Here is a 17,799-nt window from a genome sequence, read left to right on the forward strand (position 1 = left end):
CCTAACCCTAACCCTAACCCTAACCAGTACAGTAGCACACCCGTACACCAGTACAGTAGTACACCGTCACGCACCCGTCCAGGTGGAGAGGGTGTCGCTGTGCAAGGAATCAGTGGAGATATAAACCCTAACCCTAACCCTAACCCTAACCCTAACCCTAACCCTAACCAGTACAGTAGCACACCCGTACACCAGTACAGTAGTACACCGTCACGCACCCGTCCAGGTGGAGAGGGTGTCGCTGTGCAAGGAATCAGTGGAGATATAAACCCTAACCCTAACCCTAACCCTAACCCTAACCCTAACCCTAACCCTAACCCTAACCCTAACCCTAACCCTAACCCTAACCCTAACCCTAACCCTAACCCTAACCCTAACCCTAACCCTAACCCTAACCCTAACCCTAACCCTAACCCTAACCCTAACCCTAACCAGTACAGTAGCACACCCGTACACCAGTACACTAGTACACCGTCACGCACCCGTTCAGTTGGAGAGGGTGTCGCTGTGCAAGGAATCAGTGGAGAGCAAAACCCTGACCCTGACCCTGACCAGCACACCAGTCAGTTGAGTAGGCGTGTGCGCAGCGCTGTCTGCCCACAAGTCAGCAAACTACTGCCTGTGACGGGCGCGCACTGCTGATTTCTCTTGCACTGTGGAAGCGGAAGGCGCCGTACAGCGTCAACAGGGTCAGGCGTGTGCCCTCCTGCGCGTGGCATGAAACGTGTGTTGTGTCACCGCAAGTCGAGGCAGCAGCACCACGGCACTATTCCAGGTCCATTCGCACTCCTGGTCCGCGGTGACGCCGCTGCGGGCTGCCGCAATCATTGGAGTGATGAAGGCTATTGTGCTCTTGGAGAACGGTCTTCGTGTCTTGCCCGAGTAGTGTGGAAATCAAGGAGCAGACCGCACAAGGGTGCGTCCGACAACGAGTTCAACCCTTCACACCTGCTTTGGGTTTTCCCGCGGAGAAAAAGTAAACCATGGAGGCGGAGCACAGCAGGAGAGGAGCGGCCACGTCAAGGGAGTGGACTCTTGAACAAGAGAAGAGCGGGAAGAGGGAAGAGGAAGAGGCAAGATGGCCATTTGGACGAGACGGTGGGTGTGATGCCTCACAGGGGCGCGCTCAGGAACCGGGGCTGTCAGTCAGCGGTGCACCATCAGCTGCCGTGTTTGGAGAGAATGTGCACTGTTGTGCTGATCCTCTACTTTCCATTGCGTCGGCCAACGCTCCGAGAAGAAGCGTGCTCTGCCCATCGGTGGGAGACACGGGGCAGGTTAACTCATGCGGCCTTGCACTTAAAGCACCTATGTTTTTCGAAGTGAGACTTGGACCTCCGGCCGGCAGCGATGACACTCGTTTACCATTCCGGTGGTTTCTCGCGGATCTCTTCTGCGCGTCGAGACGAGGGTCGTGCTGCACGCGCGAGATGGAAACGGGTACGAACTTGAGCACCAACTCAGTTTCCGAACCATAGGAAGGGAGGCCGCGGCCACGCAGGGTGGCTGCTCGGCATGAGAGAGAAAATGTGCCGTCGCAAGGCGTCCGTTGTAGCACTCGTGTGTCCAACACAGCGTGGGTCTCTGTGGTTGAGCACGAAAACAAGGTGCAGAGCTCCTCGACGGGCAGCCCACTTCCGTCCCACACCCCAAGCTCTCCCGCTCACTAAATAAACGGGTTTGGAATCATGGTGGTGTCACCGGAAAGGATGAGGTTGACGGGGCCACCGCGCACGACACAGGCGCCAATCTTGCGCACGTGTGTGTCGCGGTGCCACAACTCTGCGTCGGCTAGAACCAAGTTCACGTTGTTGTCAAACCCTTTGAGTACCCCGTGCACTTCGTGGCCTTTCTGTGATACCACTATTTTACGATCAAGGTACTTTTCCAAGGACAGAATGCCCTCCTTTTTTTTCAGAATGTGTGCCGCCTCTGCGGACATCACGCCTGCTCGCCTGCTGCTGCGTTTTCGCGGGAAGCGAACTCGTTGTGTGGATGCCGATTGCGGGATGCATGCGTGGTAAGCTCGGGGTAGAAGAACACAGAGAAAGTAAATGGTAGAGGTTCGAGAGAGGAGAGCAGGGCCGAAAAAACACCGTAGACACCCCGTACGCGCCAGCAGCCTACAGCAGAGCAAGGCGGTGGGTCATCCTGGAGACGGCCACACGGGGCGGGGGAGTAGCTGCCATACAGACTCTATATAACAGATACCTCGGGCGTCGAGAAAAGAGGCCAGCACGTTCTCGGAAACATCGGAGCGGAATTTTGTTCTGGAGAGGGCGCCCTGCATTACGCTCTAGGGGCTTACGTGTTAGACGAAACGATCCCGTTAACTACCAACGCACTCACTGGGCGCGCACCCCGCGAAGCGCCCCCAGCTCAAATGTCCGTCTCGGGGCGAGACTCCCCTGCATCCGTCTCCCCACGAGCCCTGCGACGACGCGGCTTGCTCGCGTCGTCGGCGGCCTCGCCACTGTCGCCCGCAGCGCTCGAGATGCCGCGGCGGTAGGCCTTGAAGCGCCGCAGGTTAAGCTCCTGGACGTCTTGTTTGCCCACATGCAGCTGACCGCGAAGGTTGTTCAAGCCGTCGGACTGCACGTTGTCGGTGGTCGACCGCAGCGTGGCAAGCGTCTGCCGGGGTATGCGGCAGGCCACCTTGAACTCCTGCGGCGTCGCAAAGGAGATGCGGCGGATTTCAAAGTCGAAGTTGGGGCCGACATCGTAGAGCTGAATGTTCTTGATGCTTTTCGGAACGCCCGTGGCCGCTGACGGTTTCTTGACGGCGTAGTGCCGCATACAGAGGACCGCATTGCCCTTTTCACTAGGTGGCTTGTTGGTGTAGCAGTCGGCCGAGGGCGCCACACACGCGTCCTCGCCGTTCTTCGAACGCAACGAAAAAAACAGGACGCGATCGCAACCGTCGAGATTAATCTCAACGTCGTTGCCGCCGCGGAAGTAGTCCACCAGGAGATTCTTTAGTCGCATGAACGTCGGGTCCGACACGAACTCGCTGCCGTCGAAGACAAAGAAGGGCTTCCCGCCCATGGAGCCGGCGTCAAGGCCGACCGTCTGCGACATGTCGAGGCGGTCCGCCGCTACAATGCCCAGCTCCACCATGTCCAGAATGTGGAAGTCGAACTGGCGCCCAATCGTGAGGTTGTTCGGTCGCTTCTTGTTGCTGGAGCCAAAACAGAAGAGCGAGCAGTCATTCTTGAAGCCGAGAAACTCCAGGTGCTGGCGTCCATCGAACGGAAAGAAGGCATTTTTTTTCGCAAGCTTTTTACAGTACGGCTTCGCGATCGCCATGAGATCCACCATCGCGTCCGTCACAACGTCGTTCGAGGATACGCCCTTCAAGAAGAGCACGCGCTTCGGGTTCTCCACGACTTTTGGCTCGTAGCGCTTCACGGCGCGCCGCGTCGTGGCGTTCTTGGCTGTGCGCCGCTTAAAGCCGCCAACACTTGACATGATTTGTTTTCTCGTCCTTTGCAGAGCCACAGCGAACTTGAAGGGGACTTGTGGTGCGAGTGAGTACGGTTATCTGTACATGCAGTGGTGTTGGAGATGGTGGCAAAGGCCGAGAAGAAGGGTGGGACAATGGAGAATGCCGTCGCCCGCGGTTCCGCGAAGGAGGCAGAGATCAGACGAGTGTTATCAAAGAACATCGTTACCGCGACAAAGAGAGGCAGAGGCGGAGTTCCACAACAGATCGAGGAGGACGGGACGAACGACGAATCATCGCAACACGTGAAGGACCAGCACCGCTTTGGAAGCAGGGACGCAGCACGACAGTCGGGAGGGCCACCACACGCCGGTTCCCTAGTCCGAAATCACTCGGAAGGCGAAAGAAATGAGGCAAGCGCTTCAGTGATGGGTTTTGACAACGCGCCGCGCACCTGTGTCACCCGCTGTACATGTCCCTAGGGGAAAGAGAGAAGAGGACGTCACATGGCTTCATCCGATGGTTGGCTGCCTCTGCGCTACCGCGGACAACCTTATACCGAGACATACGCACACAAACAAACAAAAAAGATGGGGACACGAAAAAAGAACAGAGAGCAAACAACGGCAACACAAAGACACCGCTGCTGCTCTCGATGTCGTCACCAGGCGCTCGCGTGCGTGAAAGCGGTGGACAAGGGAAAGGGATGAGTGGCCTTCACGTAAGTGTTTTTCCTCCGCCACAGATCGTCACTCACCGCGCAGAGTCAGGAAGGGGCAAGCGCAGAAGCTAGCCTACAAAGAGCAGGCATATAAATCACCAAGCGTAGTGGTGAAGATTTTAGAGATTCGAATGGCACCGTAACAGACGTGGTCCTCGAGAATTGCAAAGACTCGAGAAGCAGCATGGAAAGGAGAAAAGGGCTGCATCAGGCAGGTGAGGCAAGGAGGGAAATGTATCAGCGCATACAGTCGAGAAGGAACGCGGTTCGTCTGCGTTCCGTAACACCAGCAGAGGAGTAGAGCATTTACTCGTTTTCACGGAGGCGGCATTCGATCACAGGCATGCACAAACCATCCTACAAGCGTGGTACTACGGAAAGGGGGGGGAGAGCGGAGAAAAGCAAAACAGACAGAAACAAATGACCGGGAACGAGTGAAAGACAGCAGAAACAATAAAACAAAAACGCTTTTTTTCAGCAAGGGCCGCGCAACTCGAGACACAAAAGCGTCTCATGACTTCACCTCTTCGAGCTCGGTGAGGACGCCGCCGCAGTCCTTTGGGTGGAGGAAGATCACGGGGTTGCCGTGAGCACCGATTTTCGGCACCGTGCCAAGGCAGCGAATGTTTGCCTCCTTGCATGTCTGCATTGCCGCAGCGAGATCTGGGACCTCAAGGCAGATGTGGTGCACACCTCCGTCCTTGTTGCGCTCCAAGAAGGCCGCAATGGGACTCTTGTCGCCGAGAGGGTGAAGCAGCTCAATCTTCGTGTTCGCCAGTTCGACGAAGACTGTGATGACCCCGTGCTCCTCCTGTTTCACCGGTTCGCTGACCTTGGCGTGAAAGATGCGCGTGTACATTTCACCAGCCTCTACGAGGCTACGACTGGCGGGAACAGCGATGGCAACGTGGTTAAGGCGCCAGAGATCCGCAGGCATGGCACAAAACGCGGTGCACCGGCGGAACATGTGATAAGCGCGAGAGGCTGAGGGAAAGAAAGAAAGAGGAACTATAGAAAATGCGCAAACAGAAGCGAGCAATCAATAGTTGATGAGTTGGTCGTCGTAGCGAGAGAGGAAGATGCGCTTTTAATAACAAGAAAACGTGAAGCGAATACCAACTGGTCAACCGCGCCGAGTAGGGAGGCGCAAAAGGAGGAGGGGCGGGGGGGGGGGGGGTAGATGTGAATGGGGGTGGCGCAGCAACAACAAGGTGCAAGGGCGCAGGGGAGCGAGGGACCGGAGAGGGGGAGAGAGAGATGTCACTCGAGAAACAGGCCATTGAAAAAGAGAAGAAAGCGTTTTGGCTGATGATGGGACCAATGCGTTGAGATCCAACACAAGGCGCTTGAATCATTTGGTTGCCTGTGCACTACCCGTAAGAAGGCCTACGTGTTCACTTGCTTTCAAAAAAGGAAAAGAAAAATGGAGAAAACAAATCGATAATGAAGCAAAAGCTTGTCCCAGACGCTGACAAACACGACGCGTCACGATTGCGCTCGAATCTATGCACAGATATAAGCACACCGGTACCAAAGACGTTGTGTGCGCAGAGAGAAAAAGAGAACAAGACAACAGGAATAGCTAGAAAATCGTCGTCCTTTTGGGGCAAATGTAGGGCTTTCAAAGCCAGTCGATGGTCCGATTCGTGCGGCCATGTGTGGAGAGGCGCAAATCGGGAGAGACAGCCCACGAACACGCACACACATGCAGCGGGAAGGAAGAAAAGAAGTGTAGGCGATGGCGAGAAAAAGACGGAGAGACAACGCGAAGCGACCACACTTAACGCGGCAAGCACCAGGAGCCCGAAAGGGGAAAAAGAGTGAGATTATAGGCAAGTACCAAGAAACGCTAACTAGAGGTGCACGTGCATGACAAGGGTCGGGGAGGTGGTGAGTGGTAGGAGGGCGGGGGGATGAAGGGGGCTTGAAGAAAAGAAACAACGGAATGAACACGAAGCCACATGACGGGGGGAGAAGCTGTTCTCCAAACGGGAAAAGAGGAAATGGAGCACATGGCTGTCACTGACAGGCACATATCGATCCGCCGTTACACACTCACACCGACGCGCACACGCATATATCCCTTGCCAAACCTTCAGACACTCCACAGCGATGGCGAAAAAGGAGCGTCAAGGAAGCCCTGAATGGGTGGCAGTACTGGTGGTGAGCATCCTTGTCCGCCAAAAGCACAGAAAAGGACGCGGTGCTGTCTCTAGTAGAACTCCAATGGGGCACACGAGCACATCAAGTTGCGATCTCCGTAGGTGTTGTCGACCCGGCCAACACTTGGCCAGAACTTTTCGCGGTACTGGTGCCGTGTTGGGTAGGCCGCGAGCTGCCGCGAGTACGGACGGTTCCACTCGTCCGCGGTCACGCACTTGGCCGTGTGTGGCGCGTTAGTGAGGACGTTATTGTCTTTTGGCTGATCGCCACGCTCCACCGCCGCGATCTCGCGCCGGATGGAGATGAGGGCATCCGCGAGGCGATCCAGCTCCCGCTTCGACTCGCTCTCCGTCGGCTCAATCATGAGCGTGCCCTCCACGGGGAACGCCAGCGTCGGCGCGTGGAAGCCATAGTCTATGAGTCGCTTCGCCACATCCTCCGCGTCGATGTGAGCTGTTTTCTTAAACGGGCGAATATCCAGAATAAACTCGTGGGCGCAGAACTGGCTGTGGTCGAGGAAGCAGATGGTGTAGTGCTCCTCAAGCCGTTTTTTCAGGTAGTTGGCATTCAGTACCGCGTACTCGGTGCACGTCTTGAGCCCGTGGGACCCCAGCATCATCATGAAGGCGTACGAGATGGTGGCAATCGAGGCAGAGCCGTTGCCCGCCTGGGATACCTGCCCAAATGCCTGCGACCCACCTACGGCCGGGCCATAGGTGCTGTTCGGAAGGAACGGGGCAAGGTGCGGCCGCACCGTGATCGGTCCTAAACCCGGCCCGCCGCCGCCGTGTGGGATGGAGAAGGTCTTGTGCATGTTGATGTGGCACACATCACCGCCGATGAAGCCAGGCCCGGTGTACCCGACTAGGGCGTTCAGGTTGGCGCCGTCGATGTAGCACTGACCGCCGTGCTCGTGCACCATAGACGTGATCTTTCGAATGTTCTGGTCATACAAGCCATAGGTGCTAGGGTAGGTAATCATCAGGCAGGCCAGGTCCCTGGCGTGCTTCACGCACTTGGTCTCCAGGTCCACCATGTCCACACTCCCGTCGTCGAGGCATTTCACTGTAACCACTTTCAGCCCCGCCAGCACCGCCGACGCCGGGTTGGTGCCGTGCGCGCTTATCGGAATGAAGCAGACATCGCGGTGAGCCTCGCCGCGCGATTCGTGGTAGGCACGAATGATCCGCAGGCCGGCGTACTCGCCCTGGGCACCGCTGTTCGGCTGTATCGAGCAGGCAGCCATACCTGTGATGTCGCACAGCTTCTGCTTCAGGTCCGCCAGCAACGTGTGGTAGCCGCGCGCCTGATCCTCCGGAGCATAGGGGTGCAGTGCGGTGTACTCCGGCCAGCTCAGCGCCCGCATCGCAGCGGCGGAGTTCAGCTTCATGGTGCACGACCCAAGCGGGATCATGCCGTGCGTCAGCCCATAGTCCTTGCGCTGCAGATGCTGAGCGTAACGCATGAGCTCCGTTTCGCTCTTGTGGCTGTTGAAGACGGTGCTTTGCAGGAACTTGGACTTCCGCAGAAGCGCTTCAGGGATGACGCAGATGGTGTCGGCAACGCGCGTCAGTGCCTCGATCTTCGGCGTTGGCATGCCCGCAGCCTGCAGCAGTGCGGCGATGTGCTGCTCCGTCGTGGCTTCGTCCAGGGAGACGGACACCTGGTTCGTCGAGCCATCCACAAAAAGGTTGATGCCCCTCTCGACGCACCGCTGGGCGTAGTCCGCCGCCGTCATGGGGGCAGCCTCCATTGAGAAGGAGAGCGTGTCAAAGTAGGTAGTGTTCACCGGGGAAAACCCCAGCGACTCCATGCCGACGGCGAACAGCTTCGCCTTCTGGTGAATCTCCCTCGCGAGCTGCTTCAGCCCCTCCGGGCCGTGATAGATCGCGTAGAAGGCGTTCATGTTCGCGAGCAACGCCTGCGCCGTGCAGATGTTCGAGGTAGCCCGCTCGCGCTTTATGTGTTGCTCACGCGTCTGCAGCGCCACGCGAATCGCCGGATCGCCGGCGTTGTCCTTGCTGATGCCAACTATGCGACCCGGGGACAGGCGTTTCAAGTTGTCCGTGGTGGCCATAAACGCGGCGTGTGGTCCGCCGTAGCCCAGCGGGGTGCCAAAGCGCTGCGCGCAGCCCACCACAACGTCCGCGCCCATCTCGCCGGCCGGCTTGACGAGGCAGCTCGCCATCAGGTCCACGCCAGCACAGCAGACGACGCCATTCGCCTTGGCACGTGCAAAGATGGTGGTGAAGTCGTGCAACTCGCCCTTGGCGTCGGGGGTCTGCACGAAAATGCCACTCAGCTCGGCGTCGTCAAGGTCGAGGGACTGCACATCACCGACGATCACCTGTGCTCCCAAGGGGTGCGCCCGCGTGCGGATCATCTCAATCGATGACAGAAAGACGTCCCTCGACACAAAAAACTTCCTGCGCTTGTGGCGGTGCTGGTTCAGGGCCAGGTACAAACACTCCCCCGCAGCCGTCGCCTGATCGAGCAGCGACGCGTTGGAGATGTCCATCTTGGTGAGGTCCGTCACCATTGTCTGAAAATTGAGGAGCGACTCAAGCCGGCCCTGTGCGATTTCTGACTGGAACGGAGTGTACGGGGTGTACCACATTGGGTTCTCCAGCACGTTCCGCATGATCGCGCTGGGGACGATGCACTCGTAGTAGCCCTGGCCTATCATGCTCTTCAGAACTTTGTTTTGGGCGCCAAGGCTCTTCAGGTAGGACAGAGCCGCGGTCTCACTCAAACACTTGAAGTTGTTCAGCGGGGTGCGAAGGATGTCGCTCGGCAGCACGGTGGTCATGAGGTCCGCGAGACTCTCCTTGCCGACCGTCTTCAGCATCTCGGCGGTCTCCTTACGTGTGGGGCCGATGTGGCGGTTCAAGTACGCGTCGGTAGAGGTGTAGCGCGCCAGGCCCGCCGGCGCCGGAACGCCGTGAACGCGAAGGAGACGGCGGAGCATGCGAGCGCATGCGGGGGAGAGAAAAGGAGGGGGTGTGAACCCCGAAGGCAACGCTGACACAAAAGCAAAAGACGGAAACTATTCACCTTTTTTTCGGGTCGTGTGGCCCTGTGGGTTTCACCTCTGTGGAGATGGGTATGGGCATAGGGTGTTTGCTCGACGGGCGACAGCACGGCGCATGGAGAGAAAAGCATGGGAAAAGGGAAAGAGAGGAGAGCGGAGGAAATAGTCAGAGCAAGGCGTCGATCTCCCCGCTTTCTTCGGCGTGCCCACTGTGCCGCGAAAACGTTCACAAGTATGCGCCTACAACCCCATGGCTCGCCCACTTGTGTGGCACTACCGCTAACGCTTAGCCCTCTCGCACACGCAGTTAGCCGCGAAATCTGGGAAACGCAGCGTACGGCTTCCTCTTGTCCTTTCACATGCCGTCTCCCGGTACGTGCTACGCGGTTGGCGTGAGGCGGGCACTTGTATAGACTGGATGCTTTCATCCAAGCAGGGTCGCCTCCGCCGTCCTGCCCGAGGGCGCAGGACGGTGGCGCCTGTCCTCCGTGTAACAGTGGCCAGTCGAGGGACAAGCCACATAAGGTCAAGAAGGAAGCTCCCCCTGCGTCAGATCAGGGCCTTCTCACGCCCTGTGCACCCTTCCCGAGTTCCACCCTGCGCCTTCAGTGCGTCACCATCATCAGCACCGAACAAATGAGTTCACAAGAGCGTCTTCCTGAATCCTATACACGCCGGGCAGGGCATCGCGGAGAGGCAAGCTCCGTACACTTTGGACGGCCGGTGGGGTGCGTAAGCACAAGAGGTCAGACATCCCTGCCTCCCCGCCTTTGGTCAGACGCAGCACATACGCGACATGCCTGCGCATCACAATGACAGATGCCAGACACACCAATGAGGCTCTGAGAAGGCCAAGAGGGGATCCTACAGCGTCAGTGACCGTCGGGGACACACAGGCGTCGTCTTTCTGTTTCTTTTAGCGGCGCCAGGGGAGGAGCGACGGGCTGCAGAGTAGTCGCGGTCGAGTTCTCTCTACTTGCTTCAGTGGCACACCGGCGCACTGATTTGTCTGTCAGCGTTTCATGCACGCAGCAAGGTATCTGAGAGAGCGAAAAATGAATGGGTGAGCGCCTCTGCGGCGCTGCAGCGAGATGCCGGGTCCAGGGCTAGCATTTTTGTCAGCAAGTCAAGCGCCTCAGGGGGCACAAAGGGCAGCAGCACACGCAGGCCAGTTCCCTTCTTCTCTTCGAAATAAACCTTCTCCCAGTCAGGCAGCTGACGGTAGAAACTACATGTTGCGCCCGTGGGGGTGCCGAAGACGTCGAATATCTTCGCAATCTGGCTGATATCCCCATCGCCTGTAAAGAAAGGGCGGCCGTGACCACGCAGGAGTTCGGCGAAGACGCACCCAGCCGCCCACATGTCCACCTCGCCCCCGTAGCGTCGCTGGCCAAAGAGCAGCTCCGGCGCGCGGTACCAGCGCGACACAACCTCGTGTGACATGTCTGAGCCTAGTGGGCGGCTGAGGCCAAAGTCGCCGAGCTTCAGGCACCCATCCACAGAAACAAAGCAGTTCGACGGTTTCACATCACGGTGCAGAATACCGCTCGAGTGCAATGCGTGCAGCGCGGTGAGAAGCATGCGCAGATACGACTGCGTCAACAGCAGCGGAAGTGGGTGAGCCGGACTACACTTGCGCAAGACACACGCCAGGTCCTCCATACAGCGCTCCATCACCACAGCCATGTGGGACCCGCACGGTGTAATCTCGATGGTCTTCACCAGAAACGGCGAGTCGACACGAGAGGCAATGAGAAGCTCCCGCGCCACCGGATGCGGAATGCCTTCCGTAAGCCGAGGCACATGTAGCAGTTTCACGGCAACCGTCTGCCCCGTCGCCTTGACTGTCGCCATGCGCACACTCCCAAACTGTCCCTCCCCGATAACCGGCCCCAACGCGTACTTGTCCATGATGTCCGGCACAGACAGCAAAAAAAAAAAATGGTGCGGCACGAACGAGGGACGAGGGGAGGCGACGGTGGAGGAAATCACGGAAGCGTTCACGGACTCCGTTTGTGTGCGCGCTTCCGATAACACGAGACGCAAAAATGCACCACCCCACTGGCGGCTTGAGCAGGCTGTACTGCGAAAGCCGGGCAGCGCTCCGTGTTGGAGAGCAGCAAGCTGTGAAGCGGTGGATAATAGGGGTGGAGACGGTGTAGCACTCCAATTGTCGAGAGCGTGGCGGCGGGTCAAGATAGAGAGAGTTACAGCCCTGAAGCATGCATGTTTCGCTTCCAGGATGCTGTGAGAGGGGGCAAGAAGGACGAGGTCAGGACGACAAGTCCGCTGCATCTTGCACGCCCGCTGTGTTCCCTCACTATGCATGCGGGTAAGCGCGAGAATGAAAACAGATATAGAACGGCATCCCCTCTCCGCGCGCAGGCCAGTACGAGAAACATTAGACAAGATGAAAACGAAGAAAAGAAGACGTGACCGGCCCTAAGACGCGAGAGCCTTCTCGCAGCGTCGGCCGCTCTCCATTCATGTCTCCCTTTGTTTTCTCTTGCGCTTGTGTGTTGGCCGTTTCGTCACGACTTGACCCGGAGCACGTACTCAGGACGCTGTCGTCAGTAAAGTAGCTCGCGAAGGACGGCGCCGGCTGGGTGGAGAGAAACCGCTGCCTTTCTCCGTTGACCTGTCCTGCCTTTGTTCGATGATACGAGTACTTCCTCTGTGTCCATAATCATCCCATCAGGAGGCCACCTCGTCGTGAGCCATCGCCATTGCTAGCTCAAACTTTGTCCGCTTCTTTGGCAGCTTCGGGGGCTCTTCCAGTGCGGGATCATTCACCGTGGGGGTACCAGCCCTGCCATTCGTGACCGAGCTTGACGGCGGCTGCGGTTCGCTCAGTGCGACTGCTATCGATGCTGCACGCGACGCGGTCGTGAGAGTCGCCTGACGTGGAGCAGGTAGAGGTGCTGCTGGCAAGAAATCCAGCACCGAGGCCGATGTGGCGGCTGTTGGCGCGCTGGCCTGGAGAAGGTCTTCTACCTCGATCATCGTGGTCTCCATCTTCTGCACCGATGCATCCAGCTGATTTGCCGAATCCAGCGCATTCGAGCCGCGGAGCTTCTCGCGCTGCCGCAACAGCTCGGCCCGCACGGACGCAATCATTTCCGTGCGTGGCGGCTTGCGCGCATCCGTTGCCTGCCTCGCCAACGCGGCGCGCTGGCGCTGAAACCGGCCCGCCTCGACAGCAGGAACACTGTTAGTCTCAACCACCTTCAAGGCAGCAAATTCTCGGTTCCGTTTGCTGTGGTCCATGTTTCTGGTGTACCGCTTGCCGGCCATCTTGTCTGCTCGGCCGCCAAGGATCACCTCTCCGTCCTCAGCCTCGCCATCCGCCTCGCTGTCGCTGGCCGAGTGAAAGATTTCAGTCACATCTTCCTCTGCACCTGAGTTCGCGGCCTCGTCTGACTGCCGCACCGAAGAGCTACGTTTGGACTTTGCCGCCACGTTCTTCTTAAAAGATTTCAGAAACTGGGAAACGTCCATTGTGGGCAAACTTTCGAGATCTCCATCACCGTATAGGAACAAACCCGCGCGCACGGAGCAGAGCAAAAATAAGGATAAGGAAGGAGGGAGCAGACAGCCCATAGTAGGAGCGACACAAGAGGGAGAGAGCGGCAGCCCAGCGCGCTGGCCAGGCAGTGGAACCGTTGCCTTCACTTCCTTTGGATAGACGGCCCATGTCAATCGTGGGAAACGACCAAAGCCCGCCATATTTCCGCAGGCACGTCCGCGTCGCCGTGATGAAAAACGGAGATGCGGGCGCCGAAGAGGACACACGTGAACGCTGTCTTGCTAGCACTGGTACCTGTTGCCGTGAACGAAACCCAGATTAGCCGCGACCTGCTATGGAAAGGTGAATCGTAGAAAGCAGCAGCTCAGATTCTCCTACGGGCACACATGCAGATCAGTTACGGGGCGCCCAGCTTCAGAGAGAACAGACACAACCGCACAAAGCCGAGAAAGAACAAAGAGAGCCAAGAATAACGTATCCTAGCACGGCACAACGCAGACACCGAGAAAACGCACACATGAACGGGGCAACCAGAAGAAGATGCAAGACGCGGCAAGTACAACACAGTAGAGAGAACATATGGAGTGCAGGAAACATGTCGAAGGACCTGAGACGAGAACAGACAAATTCGATGACACCGCAGCGATGTGCACCTGGGAGAAGAGAGGGTGGGCGAAGAGACGAAGGAATAAACGCTAACATAACCCTCCAAGAAGAGCACAGAAAAGAGAAACCCACCGAACGAAGGACGGGCATATGTATGTATGTGTGTCTGTGTGTATGTGTATGTGTGTATGTCTGTGTGTCTGTGTGTATGTGTGTATGTGTATGTGTATGTCTGTGTATATGTATGTGTATGTATGTGTGTATATGTATGTGTGTGTGTGTATGTGGCACAACGAGACGAACCCGAAAAAGCGCACACACAAAGGAAGTGAAAGAGAGGAGCAGTGGGGTAGATGCACGCTGCGTGAACAACACAAAAGAGGAAAGACATGGAGAAATAATACAATCGAAAACACGTCTACTCCTGTGGCAGCGATCAGCAGAGAGGAGGGTGAGATAGGGAGGGAGAAAGGTAGACAGGCGAGGCAGAAACTCCCGTTGAAGGCAGACCGAGAGAGAGAGAGAGAGAGAGATGATACAAGAGCGCTCTAAAGAAGAAGGAAAAGCAGAAAGCGGTGGTAGGAAAAAATGCGCGTCACAGAGAAGGAGACGATCATATGGCGTGTGCAATTCTCGTGGCGCTGCTCCAACAGTCGCGAGGGTCACCATGGAGCTGTGCACGATTCGTCGCTTGTAGCGAAGACCAACAGGCATCTTCTAAGAGCATGGACTTGAGAACTCGCCAGTTGTACCTCACCCAAAGCACAATGGACAAATCACAAAACGAAACAAAGCATAACAAAACGGCTGATTTAGCACCCACGCATCGTGCGCTCGCATCCGTGGTCTCCCACAACCCTCACAGGAGACAGAGAGCCAACGAGAAAGTGAACGCCGAACGTTTCGATACGTGCCTCTCTAACTCTATGAGCGTGTCCACTGCATGCGCACTCGCACACGCACATGCATGCAGAGAGCACAGAAGGCAGCCCATCAGTGCGTTCCAGTACCACATCTCGCCCCTGTGTAGTGCTCGGTAGACCGGGCGCAGAAGAAGCTTGCATACACGCACACGTAGTCCGGGATAAAAAGGGAGTGGAGATGAAGAAGATAACCACAACCAACAAGAGAACACGTGACACGCAACGGCAGCGGCGTCTGGGAAGCAGGAGCGCTAAGGTGCGCACATATGCGCACTCACGCATGCGCGCGCAGCAGGAAGCAAAAGCACAACATAGCTAGGAGGGCGCCTGGCGTAACGGAACAAAAACGTGGTGACACCAACGTAAAAGATGCAGCAGTAGTGAAACCTAAACAAGCGCAAAAAGAAAAGCAGTGGAAAGAAAGAGGAGAGCGGGCCAGGCGGAGTGAAAGTTGCGTGTTGCACCCGCACTTGGCGGCCAATCTAAAACGCGACTGCCCCTTTTCCATCCCCGTCACCCAGCACCAGAAGAGGGAGGCAGTTTCAATGCGGCTGCAAAAATGCAGCCCGAGTGCGCGGCGCCAGCGCCCTTGAGCGCTTCGGCCCGCCTAAGGTAATGCAAACACAATCTTGTGGCTTAAGAAGCGGTGAGACAATAAGACGGAGGAGGCGGTGTTGCCATACGTTCCAAAATGCGTTACAAGAGAGCAAGCGGAACGCCGTACACCTGAAAGGATTCACCAGCTGCGCGGCGAGCAGACCTGCCGGAACCAGCTTCATCTCCAAGTAGCAATGTGGCCAATTTCGGTGTTCCCTTAGAAACACTCGATCGTCTTTTTGACCGCAAAGTCGGCCAGTTCAAACCACCGCTCCGCAAGGTGGCCCACCAAATGACACATCGTCTCCTCAGGGAAGAGGGCCAACACGCTAACGGTGTAGCACCTCGGGGATGGGAACAGCAACACCCGCCACCGTCACAAGTAACTGCTCTGCAGAATGCTGTCCTTCGCCATCGGCGAGACGGGAACTCTGATGTGGGACTACTCACTTCATCACGACAGCGCCCCAGCCACTGCTGTGGAGACGGCCTCCTCGTCTTCCTTGTCCCCACTGGTGGCAGGGTCATTGCGAACGCCGCTGTTGTTGGCGTCGGAGATGCCAGGCGTCTCGAGTGGGGAAGTCGGCTTGTTCATGTCGTCTGTCGACGGCTCTGTGGGGCCGGCACCTTCATCCTGCTGACCTCGCGCCGCAACAGGTGGGGCACCCGGTCCGGCGGTTGTCAAAACTGGTTGGTTGTGCTGTGGGCGCAGCAGGGCACGATCTCGCATCTGACATCGACCAGACTCACGAGTAGAAAGCATGACATGGCACTCTCGACATACTCGCTGCGGAATCAGCGACGGATATGTGGGGATGGTGCAGACTTGACTCGTACAGGAGGAGCAGAAGATGCCGCCGCAGCAGCGGCAGTGGTGGCGGCGGCGAAAGAGGTGGAAGGAGGCACCGCACGACTGGCATTGAGAGGTGCAGTTGTCCGCCACCCATGGCCCGAGGGACACGTCCAGCGACATCTGCACGTAGAGTTTCAAACGCTTCGTGTCCTGAAGCATGCATATTTGTGTGCCGCGCGTCGGTAGGGAGGATATTGCCGAGTACCGACATGGGGAGAGCGAGGCCATCGATCAAGCAAAAGGAGGGAGGGTGCAATGATGTGCAGTCGTGGGAGCGCGAAAGATACGCGCGCTTACGGCACTAGGGATCCGCCCCGCCATAAAGAAGTGGGCCTAGGCAGTGCCCAGGTGCAGGAACTCATTCGCGGCGGCTGTGCGCCGTGACGGAGCACACCCATTCAAGGCGGCTGATAGTGTGGGAACGGGTCGGAAAGAGGGTGCCGACTGAGCGCGCCCGGGCACAGAGCGCACTCGCCTGTGGATGTGATGTTACAAGGATGTCAGTGCCGACATGAGCACACACTCACACGCATACAACTACGAACCAGCACAAAAGAGACAGAGAACGAGTTGAAGCGCAATGACAGAATTGTAGGCTACATCACGCGCCGGCAAGAGCGCGAGGGAAACTCGTCGCCTGGGCGTATCCTTCTCTATCCGGTGGCAGGGGCAGCACCAGCAGGACTCCGACCGTGCGCGGCTGCTTTGGCAGGCCGCCCACTCGTTGTACAGGGCGCGAGAAGCGAGACGTTCGTGAGCGCCCCAGACGGCTGTACGGCCAGCAAGGTGGGTACATCATCTCCTTCCTGTGCCGACGGGCTTTCGCCATCGCTTCGTCGAACCTCCCTTTCCGCCTGCGCCGCGACATCCAAGACAAATGACGGCATCGGCACCGGGGTGAAGTGTTTGAGTCGAAAGGCAAACGGCTCATGCCACGGCCGGGATCGCGGGGCTTCGACGAAATCAAACGCCGGATCGCCGTGGCCGGAGCCGGCGAACCGCCGTGAAGCACCCATGTCGGGCAGTGCAATTCCTCGCAGCAGCGTGCTGATGTTAGGCAACGGTGAGGGGGGAGGAAGCGCTGAGTGCGCTGCGAGCTGTGCGGAAACTCGATCGGTGTGGAGTGCGTCGCCGACACCGCTCGCACAGCGCAGCAGACCAGCGAAACGCTGCCTCGTGGCTAAGACAGCCACCAGTTTCCTAAGTGGTCCAAGAACAACGCGACGAGCCTCCACATCACTCAGTGGCTGCGATTCCTGAAACACATCGTCCGTTGTAGCGGCCATCAAGGCGTCATAGTACCGCATGGACACTACTCTGCGGCGATGCCGGTCTCCGTGCAATATCTCTTCGAGCTGGTGCGCTGCCGCGGCTTCGCGTGCGGCGTACACCGCTTGTACCTCTGCATCTGATGGAGTGAGGGCGCCAACACGGCGCCGCGCTAACGAGCTGGCGCGTGAGAGCTCCCGATTGTATTGTATCCGCTCCAACAGTTCTCGAGATGACGGCGTCGCATTTTGTGCCCGCACGCCACTCCACTCATCCTCGCCGTTCTCTATCATCAGCGTTCGCTCTTCGGGTGAGTATATTCAACCACTTTCCAGGAAGGCCGTATGCAGAAGGCCAAGGTGCAAAGAGTTTAACGGCGCAACGCACCATCAAGGCTGTGGCGCTGCTGTTGCAGCGCCATTGACGGGACAGATCACAAAACCGAGAAAAGGGTGGCGGTAAAAGGCATCGGCGCACATGCTGTCATCGGAAACTGAAGCCCGGCAAGCGGGAGCACAGTTGGCGCGTTGAATGGGTGAAAAGCGCCGACGCCGCGGTGGAATTATCCGGCGGACTCATTACCGATGCACCGCTGCAGTTTCCGTGCGGAATCGATGGAGAACCCCTCATTGTCTTCGAGTGTGGAGCTGAAGCGGAAGCACTAGAGG

At 57.6% G+C, this 17,799-nt stretch overlaps 7 protein-coding genes across 7 annotated transcripts; all 7 read right to left on the reverse strand.

Annotated features, from left to right (window-relative positions):
• Window positions 1–1,666: 1,666 nt before the first annotated feature.
• LMJF_26_0005 (putative Lsm7p protein) lies at window positions 1,667–1,942 on the reverse strand (the record flags this gene model as incomplete). Its single annotated transcript, XM_001683955.1, has 1 exon — window positions 1,667–1,942. One exon carries the CDS (start codon window positions 1,940–1,942, stop codon window positions 1,667–1,669), a length of 276 nt encoding a protein of 91 aa, XP_001684007.1.
• A 437-nt stretch (window positions 1,943–2,379) lies between these two features.
• On the reverse strand, window positions 2,380–3,468 carry LMJF_26_0010 (brix domain containing-like protein; the record flags this gene model as incomplete). The annotated part of the gene is made up of 1 exon (XM_001683956.1): window positions 2,380–3,468. One exon carries the CDS (start codon window positions 3,466–3,468, stop codon window positions 2,380–2,382), a length of 1,089 nt encoding a protein of 362 aa, XP_001684008.1.
• Window positions 3,469–4,674: 1,206 nt separating this feature from the next.
• LMJF_26_0020 (methylmalonyl-coa epimerase-like protein) lies at window positions 4,675–5,100 on the reverse strand (the record flags this gene model as incomplete). The annotated part of the gene is made up of 1 exon (XM_001683957.1): window positions 4,675–5,100. The coding sequence occupies one exon, from the start codon at window positions 5,098–5,100 to the stop codon at window positions 4,675–4,677; it is 426 nt and encodes a 141-aa protein (XP_001684009.1).
• A 1,275-nt stretch (window positions 5,101–6,375) lies between these two features.
• GCVP (putative glycine dehydrogenase) lies at window positions 6,376–9,294 on the reverse strand (the record flags this gene model as incomplete). The annotated part of the gene is made up of 1 exon (XM_001683958.1): window positions 6,376–9,294. The coding sequence occupies one exon, from the start codon at window positions 9,292–9,294 to the stop codon at window positions 6,376–6,378; it is 2,919 nt and encodes a 972-aa protein (XP_001684010.1).
• Window positions 9,295–10,377: 1,083 nt separating this feature from the next.
• On the reverse strand, window positions 10,378–11,268 carry LMJF_26_0040 (putative protein kinase; the record flags this gene model as incomplete). The annotated part of the gene is made up of 1 exon (XM_001683959.1): window positions 10,378–11,268. One exon carries the CDS (start codon window positions 11,266–11,268, stop codon window positions 10,378–10,380), a length of 891 nt encoding a protein of 296 aa, XP_001684011.1.
• A 783-nt stretch (window positions 11,269–12,051) lies between these two features.
• Window positions 12,052–12,855, reverse strand: LMJF_26_0050 (conserved hypothetical protein; the record flags this gene model as incomplete). Its single annotated transcript, XM_001683960.1, has 1 exon — window positions 12,052–12,855. One exon carries the CDS (start codon window positions 12,853–12,855, stop codon window positions 12,052–12,054), a length of 804 nt encoding a protein of 267 aa, XP_001684012.1.
• A 3,660-nt stretch (window positions 12,856–16,515) lies between these two features.
• Window positions 16,516–17,424, reverse strand: LMJF_26_0055 (conserved hypothetical protein; the record flags this gene model as incomplete). The annotated part of the gene is made up of 1 exon (XM_001683961.1): window positions 16,516–17,424. The coding sequence occupies one exon, from the start codon at window positions 17,422–17,424 to the stop codon at window positions 16,516–16,518; it is 909 nt and encodes a 302-aa protein (XP_001684013.1).
• Between the last annotated feature and the right edge of the window lie 375 nt (window positions 17,425–17,799).

This window comes from Leishmania major, chromosome 26 (genome assembly GCF_000002725.2).
Source record: "Leishmania major strain Friedlin complete genome, chromosome 26".
Lineage (NCBI taxonomy): Eukaryota > Euglenozoa > Kinetoplastea > Trypanosomatida > Trypanosomatidae > Leishmania > Leishmania major.